The sequence below is a fragment of the Dendropsophus ebraccatus genome, chromosome 9, assembly GCF_027789765.1.
Source record: "Dendropsophus ebraccatus isolate aDenEbr1 chromosome 9, aDenEbr1.pat, whole genome shotgun sequence".
In the NCBI taxonomy this organism is placed as follows: domain Eukaryota; kingdom Metazoa; phylum Chordata; class Amphibia; order Anura; family Hylidae; genus Dendropsophus; species Dendropsophus ebraccatus.
In genome coordinates, this window is record NC_091462.1 from 113,192,101 (window position 1) to 113,207,266 (window position 15,166).

Consider the following 15,166-nt stretch of genomic DNA (forward strand, 5'->3'; position numbering starts at 1 on the left):
CTTCCTCCAGCTCACAATCTTGTCCAGATTTACATTTCTTCCTTCCAAAGTTTTTATTTGACTGGTAAACAGTACAGGATAAGTGCAGCGCCCCCTACAGCCACACCAGGATGGGAGACTGGATCTGTGGTCACTCCCGGCTGGATCAGTCTGGACTCACACACGATCTGGGATCTGATCGGTGCTATGTATAATGGCTCCACTATTCCTGACAGAGCACAGTACACACGGGTAATAATCACAATCCTTTATTATAAGAGACAGTGACCGGCTACAGGAGGAATGATACAGAGACTGTGCAGGGAGAGGGGTGCAATGCTCTGCTACTACAGACAACAGGATATGGGTTATAACAGAGGCAAAAGGCCATTATGTCTGCACGTACAGATCTGTCACTCACCATACCTGCACGTGTACAGATCCGTCCCTCGCGGCACCTGCACGTGTACAGATCCGTCACTCACCATACCTGCATGTATACAGATCCGTCACTCTCCATACCTGCATGTGTACAGATACGTCACTCACCATACCTGCATGTGTACAGATACGTCACTCACCATACCTGCATGTATACAGATCCGTCACTCACCATACCTGCATGTGTACAGATCAGTCCCTGGCCATACCTGCACGTGTACATATCTGTCACTCTCCATACCTGCATGTGTACAGATCAGTCCCTGGCCATACCTGCACGTGTACATATCCGTCACTCACCATACCTGCACGTGTACAGATCCGTCACTCACCATACCTGCACGTGTACATATCCGTCACTCACCATACCTGCACGTGTACAGATCCGTCACTCACCATACCTGCACGTATACAGATCCGTCACTCACCATACCTGCACGTGTACATATCCGTCACTCACCATACCTGCATGTGTACAGATCAGTCACTCACCATACCTGCACGTGTACAGATCTGTCACTCACCATACCTGCATGTATACAGATCCGTCACTCACCATACCTGCACGTATACAGATCCGTCACTCACCATACCTGCACGTATACAGATCCGTCACTCACCATACCTGCATGTATACAGATCCGTCACTCACCATACCTGCACGTATACAGATCCATCACTCACCATACCTGCACGTGTACATATCCGTCACTCACCATACCTGCACGTATACAGATCCGTCACTCACCATACCTGCACGTATACAGATCCATCACTCACCATACCTGCACGTGTACATATCCGTCACTCACCATACCTGCACGTATACAGATCCGTCACTCACCATACCTGCACGTATACAGATCCATCACTCGCTGTGACTGCTTCAAGTATATCTGGTCCAATAAAAGAACACTAAAACCTCACAGTCATCGACCCCCCAGCAGTGGTCCTGTATACAGAAAACGGAGCAGGAACGGTGACACCAGGCAGTGCTGGATGTAGAGGATTTGTCATTAGTTCGGGGGTCTTTCCACTTCTAATCATTACCTCACAGTATAAGCCTACACAGGGTCCCGAGGAACGTCATACATCATTTACTCCTTTTACCAGCACGTCCTATACTCCAATCACATCCAGAGCTGCAGTCAGTATTCTGCTTGTTTGGGGTCAGTTTGGGGACCATCTCCCTCTCCTTCTGCTGCTTCAGGTTTTGTGTGATTCAGGGGATAGAAAAACTACACAATGTGTATTGTCTCCAGCTCCCCGACTCCTCCCTCTCTTTGTAAACAATACATCATCCTCTAATGTCACAGGAGGCGTGGCCGGATCTTGTCTCTAGCCCCGCCCACCCATGAGTAATGTTATCACTGACCAGTCCCTCCAGCCTACATCACCATCTCCCAGAGCTGCGATTACAGCATGCTGCCTTGTGATGTATAATGCAGCAGGTGCTGCAACCCCACTGATGCAATAGTCTGCAAGGAAATGAGATGTTCTGCAACAGCTTTGGGCAAGGAACGAGCAGGAGGGGAGTAGGTAGGGTGGGAGGAAAGGCTGATGCAATGCATTCTGGGAAGTGTAGTACTGAGGAGGTACCGAACTAAGACCCCAAAACAAATGGACTGTGGTGGTTTTAGAACTGGTGCAGATAGGTAACAATGCCATATCCGTAGGCTGCATGTTATATTTTACCCTGTTGTTGGGGTTCAGACATTGAGTCCAGACATAACCAGTACAACTGGTATTAGCTTAGATACATTCTGTTTGTCTAGAACAGTGACAACCAGCGGATTATTGGTAATGGAGAAACTGAAATCACTGCACAGGGTTCACTTACTTTTTATTGCACAGTATTGTGACTGCAGCGCTGGAAGGAACTAGGAAACAAGACGGAACCCAAGATCGGCGGTGACAAGAGTGAAGATCCCATCAACTCCAATGAATCGGCCACCGATTAGTTCAATCTTGTTCAGGTTCCCTTACCGAGTGTCCCGATCCCCGGGAGAGTCCGGAAGACGGCTCAGAATATCGGAGCGGACTATTCAGGTAAGAGGAACACTAAGATGAATGGCACTAACAAGGCTAAACTAATTAACAGCCGATACTAATTAACAGCCGATACTAATCAACGGCCGATACTAATCAACGGCCGATACTAATCAACGGCCGATACTAATCAACGGCCGATACTAATCAACGGCCGATACTAATCAACGGCCGATTCACCGGAGTTGATAAATCTTACCGTAGATTTGTTCATCTCGAATCAGTCTTTAACCTATAAAATAACGTCTAGAAGTGAAGCTGTAATTTGTGCTTATCCCTGAGTGTCTTCTGTGCCTGATCCCTACAGTCATTTCCTGATCCCCCACAGCCACGCCCCCATCCCCACAGCCACGCCCCCATCCCCACATTCTCTCCTCCATTACTTCCCTTTGTCCTTATAGGCATATAACAGTATATGAGAGGGGTTCACCCCCCCCCCCATAGTGGCAGAGCCCCCGTTATAAAGCTAATATAACTAGCAGATGAGGCAGTAGCACAATACATGCGGCAGACCGGCTGCCCGGGCCCCCCCACCTCCCTACAAGGGGAAACCACAAAACATCACTGCCCCAAATGCCGTATACTGCAGGGTGCATGATGGGAGCAGGTATACGGCAACTGTGAGGGGGACGTTACACTGAATGGTCCATAGGATGAGACGGAGGACGAGCAAATCCAACATTAAAAAGAATAAAAACAATTAAATGTGACCTGATTGGACGGAAATCTTAACAACAAAAAAAAAAATTACAAAAAATTACAGTAAAAAGGATGAAACACTGGAGGGTGAGAAGGAGGGGTCACCAAGAACCGTAAACAGCGCCCCCATAACCACTATGGAGGGGCAGATAGTAATACCTGGCGCCACCACCAGGCAGCGACATATCCACCAGACGCACCGCGGCAGAGGCTTTGGGGGAGGAGTCTGGGAATGTCGGGGGTTCTGGGTTACAGTATATAGAAGACATAATAAATATCACGGTCTAGAAGCTTCCGTCACTCAATCCTTTCTCTTCTTGGCCCGCTCGGCCGTGTCCAGGGCGGCCATGTTGCAGGAGGCAGTTACCAGGTGCAGCAGGCTGATCAGAGACTTCACTAAAGAGACCGGACAGCAGAGCCAGACGAGGAGGCGGAAGAGGCCGACAGCCCCCAGGGGTCCCAACGTGACTGTGGGGGGAGGAGACATCAGTACAGACCACCAGCCATCTATAGCTCCACACACAGCGCCCCCCACAGGGAGAAGACATCAGTATAGACCACCAGCCATCTATAGCTCCACACATAGCGCCCCCCACAGGGAGAAGACATCAGTATAGACCACCAGCCATCTATAGCTCCACACACAGCGCCCCCCACAGGGAGGAGACATCAGTACAGACCACCAGCCATCTATAACTCCACACACAGCGCCCCCCACAGGGAGAAGACATCAGTACAGACCACCAGCCATCTATAACTCCACACACAGCGCCCCCCACAGGGAGAAGACATCAGTACAGACCACCAGCCATCTATAACTCCACACACAGCGCCCCCCACAGGGAAAAGACGTCAGTACAGACGACCAGCCATCTATAGCTCCACACACAGCGCCCCCCACAGGGAAAAGACGTCAGTACAGACCACCAGCCATCTATAACTCCACACACAGCGCCCCCCACAGGGAAAAGACGTCAGTACAGACCACCAGCCATCTATAACTCCACACACAGCGCCCCCCACAGGGAAAAGACGTCAGTACAGACGACCAGCCATCTATAGCTCCACACTCAGCACCCCCCACAGGGAGAAGACATCAGTACAGACCACCAGCCATCTATAGCTCCACACACAGCGCCCCCCACAGGGAGAAGACGTCAGTACAGACCACCAGCCATCTATAGCTCCACACACAGCGCCCCCCACAGGGAGAAGACATCAGTACAGACCACCAGCCATCTATAACTCCACACACAGCGCCCCCACAGGGAGAAGACATCAGTACAGACCACCAGCCATCTATAGCTCCACACACAGCGCCCCCCACAGGGAGAAGACATCAGTACAGACCACCAGCCATCTATAACTCCACACACAGCGCCCCCCACAGGGAGAAGACATCAGTACAGACCACCAGCCATCTATAACTCCACACACAGCGCCCCCCACAGGGAGAAGACGTCAGTGCAGACCACCAGCCATCTATAGCTCCACACACAGCGCCCCCCACAGGGAGAAGACATCAGTACAGACCACCAGCCATCTATAACCACACACAGCGCCCCCCACAGGGAGAAGACATCAGTACAGACCACCAGCCATCTATAGCTCCACACACAGCGCCCCCCACAGGGAGGAGACATCAGTACAGACCACCAGCCATCTATAGCTCCACACTTAGATACTGAGGGGGCACAGCGCCTACCTGCTGGTCCCTCGGTGAAGTGCAGCAGGTATAACATGCAGTAGAAGAGCTCATTGCCGGCACACATGAAGAACAGGACCGGCTGCAATAGAAATGGGGTGTTAGCTCAGGAGCAGACGTGACCCCCCCCATCCTCCGGCATCATACAATACACTATACACATACCCGGGAGGTGTAGTACAGCCGCAGCACAGGGTTACCCGACAGGTCGATGGTCTTGTGGCTGTCGCTGCCCTTCAGGATGGAGCTGGTGGGAATGAGAAAGATCTGTAACCAGGGGAAGCCATCAATTCTCTTCCCACCACTGCTCAGTGCTAGAGCGCCCCCCTATGACCACCCCCAAAACTACAACCGTCCATATCCTGCGCCCCCCGCCATACAACAGATAGATACCTGTGGAGGTGCAGCCAGTGGCTGGCGATGTCCAGGCTCATACTCAGCTGGAACAGCAGGGTGCATGACGGGTAGAGAAGCGACAGGTTCACCAGGAGGCACATGGTGGCGCAGCGGTCAGTCAGCATGTCCAGCATGGCGCCAAACTTGGTGCCTGGAGAAAAGCAACATGTCAGATTTGTGCTCTTGTGTATGATCCGCGCCGGGGCCCGGCATCAGCCGCCATGGCCGGAGCCCGGCATCAGCCGCCATGGCCGGAGCCCGGCATCAGCCGCCATGGCCTCACCCTGGTTAAGAGCACGAGCCGCGTGTCCATCAAAGGCGTCCAGGAGACCGCTGAGCAGATAGAAGGAGGAGGCCAGACCGGGGGAGGAGGGCATGAAATAGAAAGACACAAAGGCAAAGAGGATCCGGGCATAACCTGCAGAGAAGACACCACAATTATATACTCCAGAGCTGCACTCACTATTCTGCTGTCTACATACATTACATTACTAATCCTGTATTATACTTCAGAGCTGCACTCACTATTCTGCTGGTGGGGTCACTGTGTACATTACATTACTGATCCTGAGTTACATGCTGTATTATACTCCAGAGCTGCACTCACTATTCTGCCGGTTGGGTCACTGTGTACACACATTACATTACTGATCCTGTATTATACTTTAGAGCTGCACTCACTATTCTGCTGGTGAGGTCACTGTGTACATACATTACATTACTGATCCTGAGTTACATCCTGTATTATACTCCAGAGCTGCACTCACTATTCTGCTGGTGGGGTCACTGTGTACATACATTACATTACTGATCCTTAGTTCCATCCTGTATTATACTCCAGAGCTGCACTCACTATTCTGCTGGTTGGGTCTCTGTGTATATACATTACATTACTGATCCTGAGTTACATGCTGTATTATACTCCAGAGCTGCACTCACTATTCTGCTGGTTGGGTCTCTGTGTGCATACATTACATAACTGATCCTGTATTATACTCCAGAGCTGCACTCACTATTCTTCTGGTGAGGTCACTGTGTATATACATTACTGATCCTGAGTTACATGCTGTATTATACTCCAGAGCTGCACTCACTATTCTGCTGGTTGGGTCACTGTGTACACACATTACATTACTGATGCTGTATTATACTCCAGAGCTGTAATCACTATTCTGCTGGTGGGGTCACTGTGTACATACATTACATTACTGACCCTGTATTATACCCCAGAGCTGCTCTCACTATTCTGCTGGTGAGGTCACTGTGTATATACATTACTGATCCTGAGTTACATCCTGTATTATACTCCAGAGCTGCACTCACTATTCTGCTGGTCGGGTCACTGTGTACATACATTACATTACTGATCCTGAGTTACATCCTGTATTATACCCCAGAGCTGCACTCACTATTCTGCTGGTGGGGTCACTGTGTACATACATTACTGATCCTGAGTTACATCCTGAATTATACTCCAGAGCTGCACTCACCATTCTGCTGGTCGGGTCACTGTGTATATACATTACATTACTGATCCTGAGTTCCATCCTGTATTATACTCCAGAGCTGCACTCACTGTTCTGCTGGTGGGGTCACTGTGTACATACATTACATAACTGATCCTGAGTTACATCCTGTATTATACTCCAGAGCTGTAATCACTATTCTGCTGGTGGGGTCACTGTGTACATACATTACATTACTGATCCTGAGTTACATCCTGTATTATACTCCAGAGCTGCACTCACTATTCTGCTGGTGAGGTCACTGTGTACATACATTACATTACTGATGCTGAGTTCCATCCTGTATTATACTTCAGAGCTGCACTCACTATTCTGCTGGTGAGGTCACTGTGTACATACATTACATTACTGATCCTGAGTTACATGCTGTATTATACCCCAGAGCTGCACTCACTATTCTGCTGGTGGGGTCTCTGTGTATATACATTACATTACTGATCCTGAGTTCCATCCTGTATTATACTCCAGAGCTGCACTCACTGTTCTGCAGCTCTGACGTCACCGCCCGATCCTCTGATCTCTCTGATCCCCGGGCCCCCCGCACGCGGTCACAGTCGGTAGTCCCCGCCCCCATCGCCTCTTACCGATCAGGTTGGGCACAAACAGGAATATGTTCTCCTCAGACATCTTGTTCCGTGACGTCACCGGCCGGACTCTGGCACCTGGCAACCGGCGCAGGATGATAGAGCGTCCGCTGCAGGATCAGCGATAGCGCGCTAACTGGATAGAGCGTCTTCCGAAACATGATAGAGAGCAGGAGGCAGGGAAGAGCGTCTCCTAGATCTGGTTAGGGAATGGCCGCTGTGATAGACTGACCTGTGAGAAGCTGCAGCGTCACCTGCTGGAGGAAACGCTGTATTACACGCATGCGCAGCAGGACGGGCTGTGACTACAGCTGGGCTCTTCCCTCCGGGTTATGGCGGCTCCATCTTCTCTTATAGTCATTACTATGGCTTATACTTCACTGAGTAACACATATATAGAGAGACAAATATAGACCTGATTTAAAGGGACAGGATGTGGTCTTGAGGATGTTCCCCTTGAAGGAATCCATACAGACTGGTTACCAGCACTATGGAGCCCATACAGTGATACACATCATGTAGGACATATCAGCACATCCAGGACTATTTATTAGGGCTGTGAGGGGATCAGTAGGTGCAGGACTGTGTCACCCCTCCGCCTCACTGCCTGATCCTTCCTGCGATCGCTCCCGATGAAGGATCTTCTTGGTCAGACATCCGCCACCTCTTTTCCCTGGAGATGGAGCGATGGGCTGGGGAGGGAACACAATATGGCGGTCACATGGGGGAGGGGCAGGCAGCAGTAGGGACGCCTTCATCAGGCCTGAGGTATTACAATATTATTAAGTGTCCTGGATACACAATACCTTGAAGGAGCGCAAAGCCGCAAGCATGGCCGATACCTTTATAATGTTCTGCTTCTCCTCAGACAGTAAAGGGGAGACTCTGTCAGGGCCGGAGGACGGGGGGCGCTGTGTCCAGAACACTCCACCCTTGTGCTCCTCCTGTCGTACAGTATCAACCTGCGAAGAGACAGGTACATCAAATACTTATACGAGTAATGTACAGTGACCCCCAACAGAGATCCAGTACTCTCTATAATGTACAGTGACCCCCAACAGAGATCCAGTACTCTCTATAATGTACAGTGACCCCCAACAGAGATCCAGTACTCTCTATAATGTACACTGACCCCCAACAGAGATCCAGTACTCTCTATAATGTACAGTGACCCCCAACAGAGATCCAGTACTCTCTATAATGTACAGTGACCCCCAACAGAGATCCAGTACTCTCTATAATGTACACTGACCCCCAACAGAGATCCAGTACTCTCTATAATGTACAAAGACCCTTAAACAGAGATCCAGTACTCTCTATAATGTACAGTGACCCCAACAAAGATCCAGTACTCTCTATAATGTAAAGTGACCCCCAAAAGAGATCCAGTACTCTATAATGTACAGTGCCCCCCCCAACAGAGATCCAGTACTCTCTATAATGTACAGTGACCCCCAACAGAGATCCAGTACTCTCTATAATGTAAAGTGACCCCCAACAGAGATCCAGTACTCTCTATAATGTACAGTGACCCCCCCAAACAGAGATCCAGTACTCTCTATAATGTACAAAGACCCCCCAACAGAGATCCAGTACTCTCTATAATGTACAAAGACCCCCCAACAGAGATCCAGTACTCTCTATAATGTACAGAGACCCCCAACAGAGATCCAGTACTCTCTATAATTTACAGTGACCCCCCCAAACAGAGATCCAGTACTCTCTATAATGTACAGTGACCCCCAACAGATATCCAGTACTCTCTATAATGTACAGAGACCCCCCAACAGAGATCCAGTACTCTCTATAATGTACAGTGACCCCCAACAAAGATCCAGTACTCTCTATAATGTAAAGTGACCCCCAAAAGAGATCCAGTACTCTCTATAATGTACAGTGCCCCCCCCAAACAGAGATCCAGTACTCTCTATAATGTACAGTGACCCCCAACAGAGATCCAGTACTCTCTATAATGTACAAAGACCCCCCAACAGAGATCCAGTACTCTCTATAATGTACAGAGACCCCCCAACAGAGATCCAGTACTTTCTATAATGTACAGAGACCCCCAACAGAGATCCAGTACTCTCTCTATAATGTACAGTGACCCCCAACAGAGATCCACTACTCTCTATATTTTACAGTGACCCCCCAAACAGAGATCCAGTACTCTCTATAATGTACAGAGACCCCCAACAGAGATCCAGTACTCTCTATAATGTACAGAGACTCCTGAACAGAGATCCAGTACTCTCTATAATGTACAAAGACCACCAAACAGAGACCCAGTACTCTCTATAATATACTGTGACCCCCAACAGAGATCCAGTACTCTCTATAATGTACAGTGACCCCCAACAGAGATCCAGTACTCTCTATAATATACTGTGACCCCCAACAGAGATCCAGTACTCTCTATAATGTACTGTGACCTCATACACTGATCCGGTACTCTCTATAATGTACTGTGACCTCATACACTGATCCGGTACTCTCTATAATGTACTGTGACCTCATACACTGATCCGGTACTCTCTATATAATGTACTGTGACCTCATACACTGATCCGGTACTCTCTATATAATGTACTGTGACCTCCATACACTGATCCGGTACTCTCTATAATGTACTGTGACCTCATACACTGATCCGGTACTCTCTATAATGTACTGTGACCTCATACACGGATCCGGTACTCTCTATATAATGTACTGTGACCTCATACACTGATCCGGTACTCTCTATATAATGTACTGTGACCTCATACACTGATCCGGTACTCTCTATAATGTACTGTGACCTCATACACTGATCCAGTACTCTCTCTATATAATGTACTGTGACCTCATACACTGATCCGGTACTCTCTATATAATGTACTGTGACCTCATACACTGATCCGGTACTCTCTATAATGTACTGTGACCTCATACACTGATCCGGTACTCTCTATAATGTACTGTGACCTCATACACGGATCCGGTACTCTCTATAATGTACTGTGACCTCATACACTGATCCGGTACTCTCTATAATGTACTGTGACCTCATACACTGATCCGGTACTCTCTATAATGTACTGTGACCTCATACACTGATCCGGTACTCTCTATAATGTACTGTGACCTCATACACTGATCCGGTACTCTCTATATAATGTACTGTGACCTCATACACTGATCCGGTACTCTCTATATAATGTACTGTGACCTCCATACACTGATCCGGTACTCTCTATAATGTACTGTGACCTCATACACTGATCCGGTACTCTCTATAATGTACTGTGACCTCATACACGGATCCGGTACTCTCTATAATGTACTGTAACCTCCATACACTGATCCAGTACTCTCTATATAATGTACTGTGACCTCCATACACTGATCCGGTACTCTCTATAATGTACTGTAACCTCCATACACTGATCCGGTACTCTCTATAATGTACTGTGACCTCATACACGGATCCGGTACTCTCTATAATGTACTGTGACCTCATACACGGATCCGGTACTCTCTATAATGTACTGTGACCTCCATACACTGATCCGGTACTCTCTATAATGTACTGTGACCTCATACACGGATCCGGTACTCTCTATATAATGTACTGTGACCTCATACACTGATCCGGTACTCTCTATAATGTACTGTGACCTCATACACTGATCCGGTACTCTCTATAATGTACTGTGACCTCATACACGGATCCGGTACTCTCTATAATGTACTGTGACCTCATACACTGATCCGGTACTCTCTATAATGTACTGTGACCTCCATACACTGATCCGGTACTCTCTATATAATGTACTGTGACCTCATACACTGATCCAGTACTCTCTATAATGTACTGTGACCTCCATACACTGATCCGGTACTCTCTATATAATGTACTGTGACCTCATACACTGATCCAGTACTCTCTATAACGTACTGTGACCTCATACACTGATCCGGTACTCTCTATATAATGTACTGTGACCTCCATACACTGATCCGGTACTCTCTATAATGTACTGTGACCTCATACACTGATCCAGTACTCTCTATAACGTACTGTGACCTCATACACTGATCCGGTACTCTCTATATAATGTACTGTGACCTCCGTACACTGATCCGGTACTCTCTATATAATGTACTGTGACCTCCGTACACTGATCCGGTACTCTCTATATAATGTACTGTGACCTCATACACTGATCCGGTACTCTCTATAATGTACTGTGACCTCATACACTGATCTGGTACTCTCTATAATGTACTGTGACCTCCATACACTGATCCAGTACTCTCTCTATATAATGTACTGTGACCTCATACACTGATCCGGTACTCTCTATAATGTACTGTGACCTCATACACGGATCCGGTACTCTCTATAATGTACTGTGACCTCATACACGGATCCGGTACTCTCTATAATGTACTGTGACCTCATACACGGATCCGGTACTCTCTATAATGTACTGTGACCTCATACACGGATCCGGTACTCTCTATAATGTACTGTGACCTCATACACTGATCCGGTACTCTCTAGGACAGAGGTTTTGGTACCTGCTTATGATGTGATGTCTTCTCATTTATATAATGGCTCCTGACTGCATCTTGAACCTAGAACAGAGACAGTTATCAGGGGCCCGTACTACACCAGGGGCCACAGAGGCCGGAATACTCCTCCTCTCCTCTGCAGGTCCTGTCTGAGCTCCCAGAGACCCCTCACTGTCAGTAGAAGAGTCTGAGACCTATGTACAGTGCTGTACACTATGCCTTACACCGCAGCTCTGCTTGTTCAGATTGGCTCCTGGGTATATACACAAGCCCAGCAGTCAGTATAGGGAGACTGGTTATATACACAAGCCCAGCAGTCAGTATAGGGAGACTGGTTATATACACAAGCCCAGCAGTCAGTATAGGGAGACTGGTTATATACACAAGCCCAGCAGTCAGTATAGGGAGACTGACTATATACACAAGCCCAGCAGTCAGTATAGGGAGACTGGTTATATACACAAGCCCAGCAGTCAGTATAGGGAGACTGGTTATATACACAAGCCCAGCAGTCATTATAGGGAGACTGGTTATATACACAAGCCCAGCAGTCAGTATAGGGAGACTGACTATATACACAAGCCCAGCAGTCAGTATAGGGAGACTGGTTATATACACAAGCCCAGCAGTCAGTATAGGGAGACTGGTTATATACACAAGCCCAGCAGTCAGTATAGGGAGACTGGTTATATACACAAGCCCAGCAGTCAGTATAGGGAGACTGGTTATATACACAAGCCCAGCAGTCAGTATAGGGAGACTGACTATATACACAAGCCCAGCAGTCAGTATAGGGAGACTGGTTATATACACAAGCCCAGCAGTCAGTATAGGGAGACTGGTTATATACACAAGCCCAGCAGTCAGTATAGGGAGACTGGTTATATACACAAGCCCAGCAGTCAGTATAGGGAGACTGACTATATACACAAGCCCAGCAGTCAGTATAGGGAGACTGGTTATATACACAAGCCCAGCAGTCAGTATAGGGAGACTGGTTATATACACAAGCCCAGCAGTCAGTATAGGGAGACTGGCTATAAACGACCTGCATTCTCCTTTGTGACCAGTAGATGCCACTGTTGCACCACACATCATTACACAGTGACACTATGCTGCATGTGGCTGTTAGTGGGGACCAGCCAGGTGTCGGATTCATAAGCTCAGGATCCTGCAGACACCAGTGATGACGTGGTCACCTTTATAGGTGTGCTATATATATATATGTATATGACCTCAGCGTACTCCATACCTACTGTCAGCTACATGAGTCTACGTTGCAGTCTACTGTAGCTCCTGGCTCTTGCATACACCCTGGGGCCCCCAGTAATGCTCTAAAGCTGGTGCTCAGTTCCAGCCTGGTTATTGTAGTCCATCAGCCTGGCAGAGAGGGAAGCCACACACCATTACCACCTGTCCTAATGGGAGGCAGGGATTACATTATGAAGGAGGTCTGCGCCATCTTGTTTAGCTCTCATGATATTGTGGAGTCTGTGACAAACCCTCAGCAGTGAGAAGTGAAGACTCAGGTCGGGATATAAACAAACATGTCGCCATTCAGTGACCCTTGGCTCCAGGCCTTGTACCTCGGCTGTGGTGGGGACCGGAGGGGCCGTGTTCATGGTAAATCGGCTCAGATGTTGGATTTCCTCTGCAGAGCTGCGGCCCTGCTCCTCGGGGGCGGGGTTACGGTAAGCATTTGGTCCAGTCTCCGATCTATTGCTTCCATCTTGGCCTCCCTGACGCTCCGCCATGTTTATCTAACCCTGAGCTGCTGATCAAGAAAGAGTAAAGCTAAGCTTTCTATAATAACTCCCGCCCACTGTCTCTAACCCCGCCCCCGAGGTTCTTATGTTCCAGACGATCTTCATATCTGTTTACTTGAAACACAGAGGGGTGGGGGGGGGGGGGGGGGGGGGGGGGGGGGTCATGTGACTAATCTGGACCCTGATCTAAACCCCACCTTACATGGACTTTCTATCTGGAGGCAGCCATGACAGGTGCATGGAGGAATCTATACAGTGCGACAGCGCCCTCTAGCTGCCATCACAGCTCATACAGGATGGACACCCGCTGCCCTTACCGGAGGTTATTCCCGTACTCTGCTTTGTCTACCTTTAAAATGGGCACCAACTGCTGCTCTGCTGTTGTCATGGGAACAGTGGTTGCTAGGTGCTCGGGTGGTTGGTGATGTCATCGAGCATGTGCCGGCAATTTATAACCACAGCTCCAGCTATAGATGTGGGTAGTGAATTATTTAATGGAGAAGTCGTACAAGGACTTGAATTCTACCTTCCCCCACCATCAGCGGCCATATTGGAAGAATGGTTGGGTCGTCTATACTACAGATGAAGTACGTCATTCAGAAGAGAGGGGGGTGACCATGATGCTTTGCTGTAGGACATAAGGATCACAGATACCTGCATACAGGGCTGATAACCACATTGCGGTGTCATACAGCTTCCGGACCACTATAGATCTTGTTTAGTGTTTTTCACCAGTTTTGCCCTCTGGAGATCCTACTCCCTATATCTCCAAAGCCCACCCTCAAAAGGTCACTATAGAGCAGTACTGAGCAGTGTAAACTGTAAAGCCAACACTAGTGTTAGATAATACACACTCTTCTGCTGCTCCCTATGTAGTGTGTATAATCTAGCCGCTATATCACCTTCCATATACTGAAGAGATACTGATTTCTATAGGCCACCCTCAGAAGAATGGAGGACACTATAGAGCAGTTCTGAGCAGTGTAAACTATAAAGCAAACTAAGTATTAGATATTACACACACTACTGCTGCTCCATATAAAGCGTGTGTAATATAGCTGGTATATCATCTCCCATACACTGAAAAAGAGATACTGATTTCTAAAGACCACCCTCAGAAGAATAGAGGACACTATAAAGCAGTTCTGAGCAGTGTAGGCTTTTAAGCCACTGCTGGAGTAAGCTATAACAGTCACTAAAAGTTACTCCATCTCTAGTGGGCATAGACTAGGTACTACGTCTAAAATGCAAAACACACACGCACACAAGCAGATTCTAATTCTGTATAGACCATCCTCAGGGGAAGTAGTCTAGAGAACATTATAAAGCAGTACTGAGCAGAGTAAGCCGTTGTGCCACCACTGGAATTCGATATGACACTGTTGATGTAGAGTAGCTGCTAAGTCTCCTATACACTGAATGCAGACACAGAAGAGTGGATTCAGATTCCCTAGAGCGCAT

At 48.1% G+C, this 15,166-nt stretch overlaps 1 protein-coding gene across 10 annotated transcripts; it reads right to left on the reverse strand.

Moving 5' to 3' along the window:
• Positions 1 to 232: 232 nt before the first annotated feature.
• Positions 233 to 7,515, reverse strand: CDIPT (CDP-diacylglycerol--inositol 3-phosphatidyltransferase). 10 transcript variants are annotated; one of them, XR_011364628.1, is made up of 7 exons: positions 7,380 to 7,515; positions 5,553 to 5,687; positions 5,267 to 5,420; positions 5,039 to 5,120; positions 4,874 to 4,955; positions 1,142 to 3,636; positions 233 to 1,109 (listed from the first exon to the last, which is right to left on the reverse strand). XR_011364628.1 is itself a non-coding variant. In XM_069984562.1 (6 exons), the coding sequence occupies exons 1-6, from the start codon at positions 7,420 to 7,422 to the stop codon at positions 3,470 to 3,472; spliced, it is 663 nt and encodes a 220-aa protein (XP_069840663.1). In that variant the 5' UTR covers positions 7,423 to 7,515; the 3' UTR covers positions 233 to 3,469. The 10 variants fall into 10 exon arrangements, 2 of the variants coding, with proteins under 2 accessions (XP_069840663.1, XP_069840664.1); XR_011364635.1 differs by having other exon boundaries at positions 233 to 853; positions 950 to 3,636; XR_011364634.1 differs by having other exon boundaries at positions 233 to 885; positions 950 to 3,636.
• Between the last annotated feature and the right edge of the window lie 7,651 nt (positions 7,516 to 15,166).

Excerpts from the sequence above, each read along its gene's own strand:
- CDIPT (XM_069984562.1), bottom strand. The coding sequence starts at position 7,422 with ATGTCTGAGGAGAACATATTCCTGTTTGTGCCCAACCTGATCG. Across the intron at positions 5,121-5,266 it reads CACTGGCTGCACCTCCACAG|CTCCATCCTGAAGGGCAGCG; the intron begins GTATCTATCTGT and ends CATTCCCACCAG. Across the intron at positions 4,956-5,038 it reads GGCTGTACTACACCTCCCGG|CCGGTCCTGTTCTTCATGTG; the intron begins GTATGTGTATAG and ends TTTCTATTGCAG.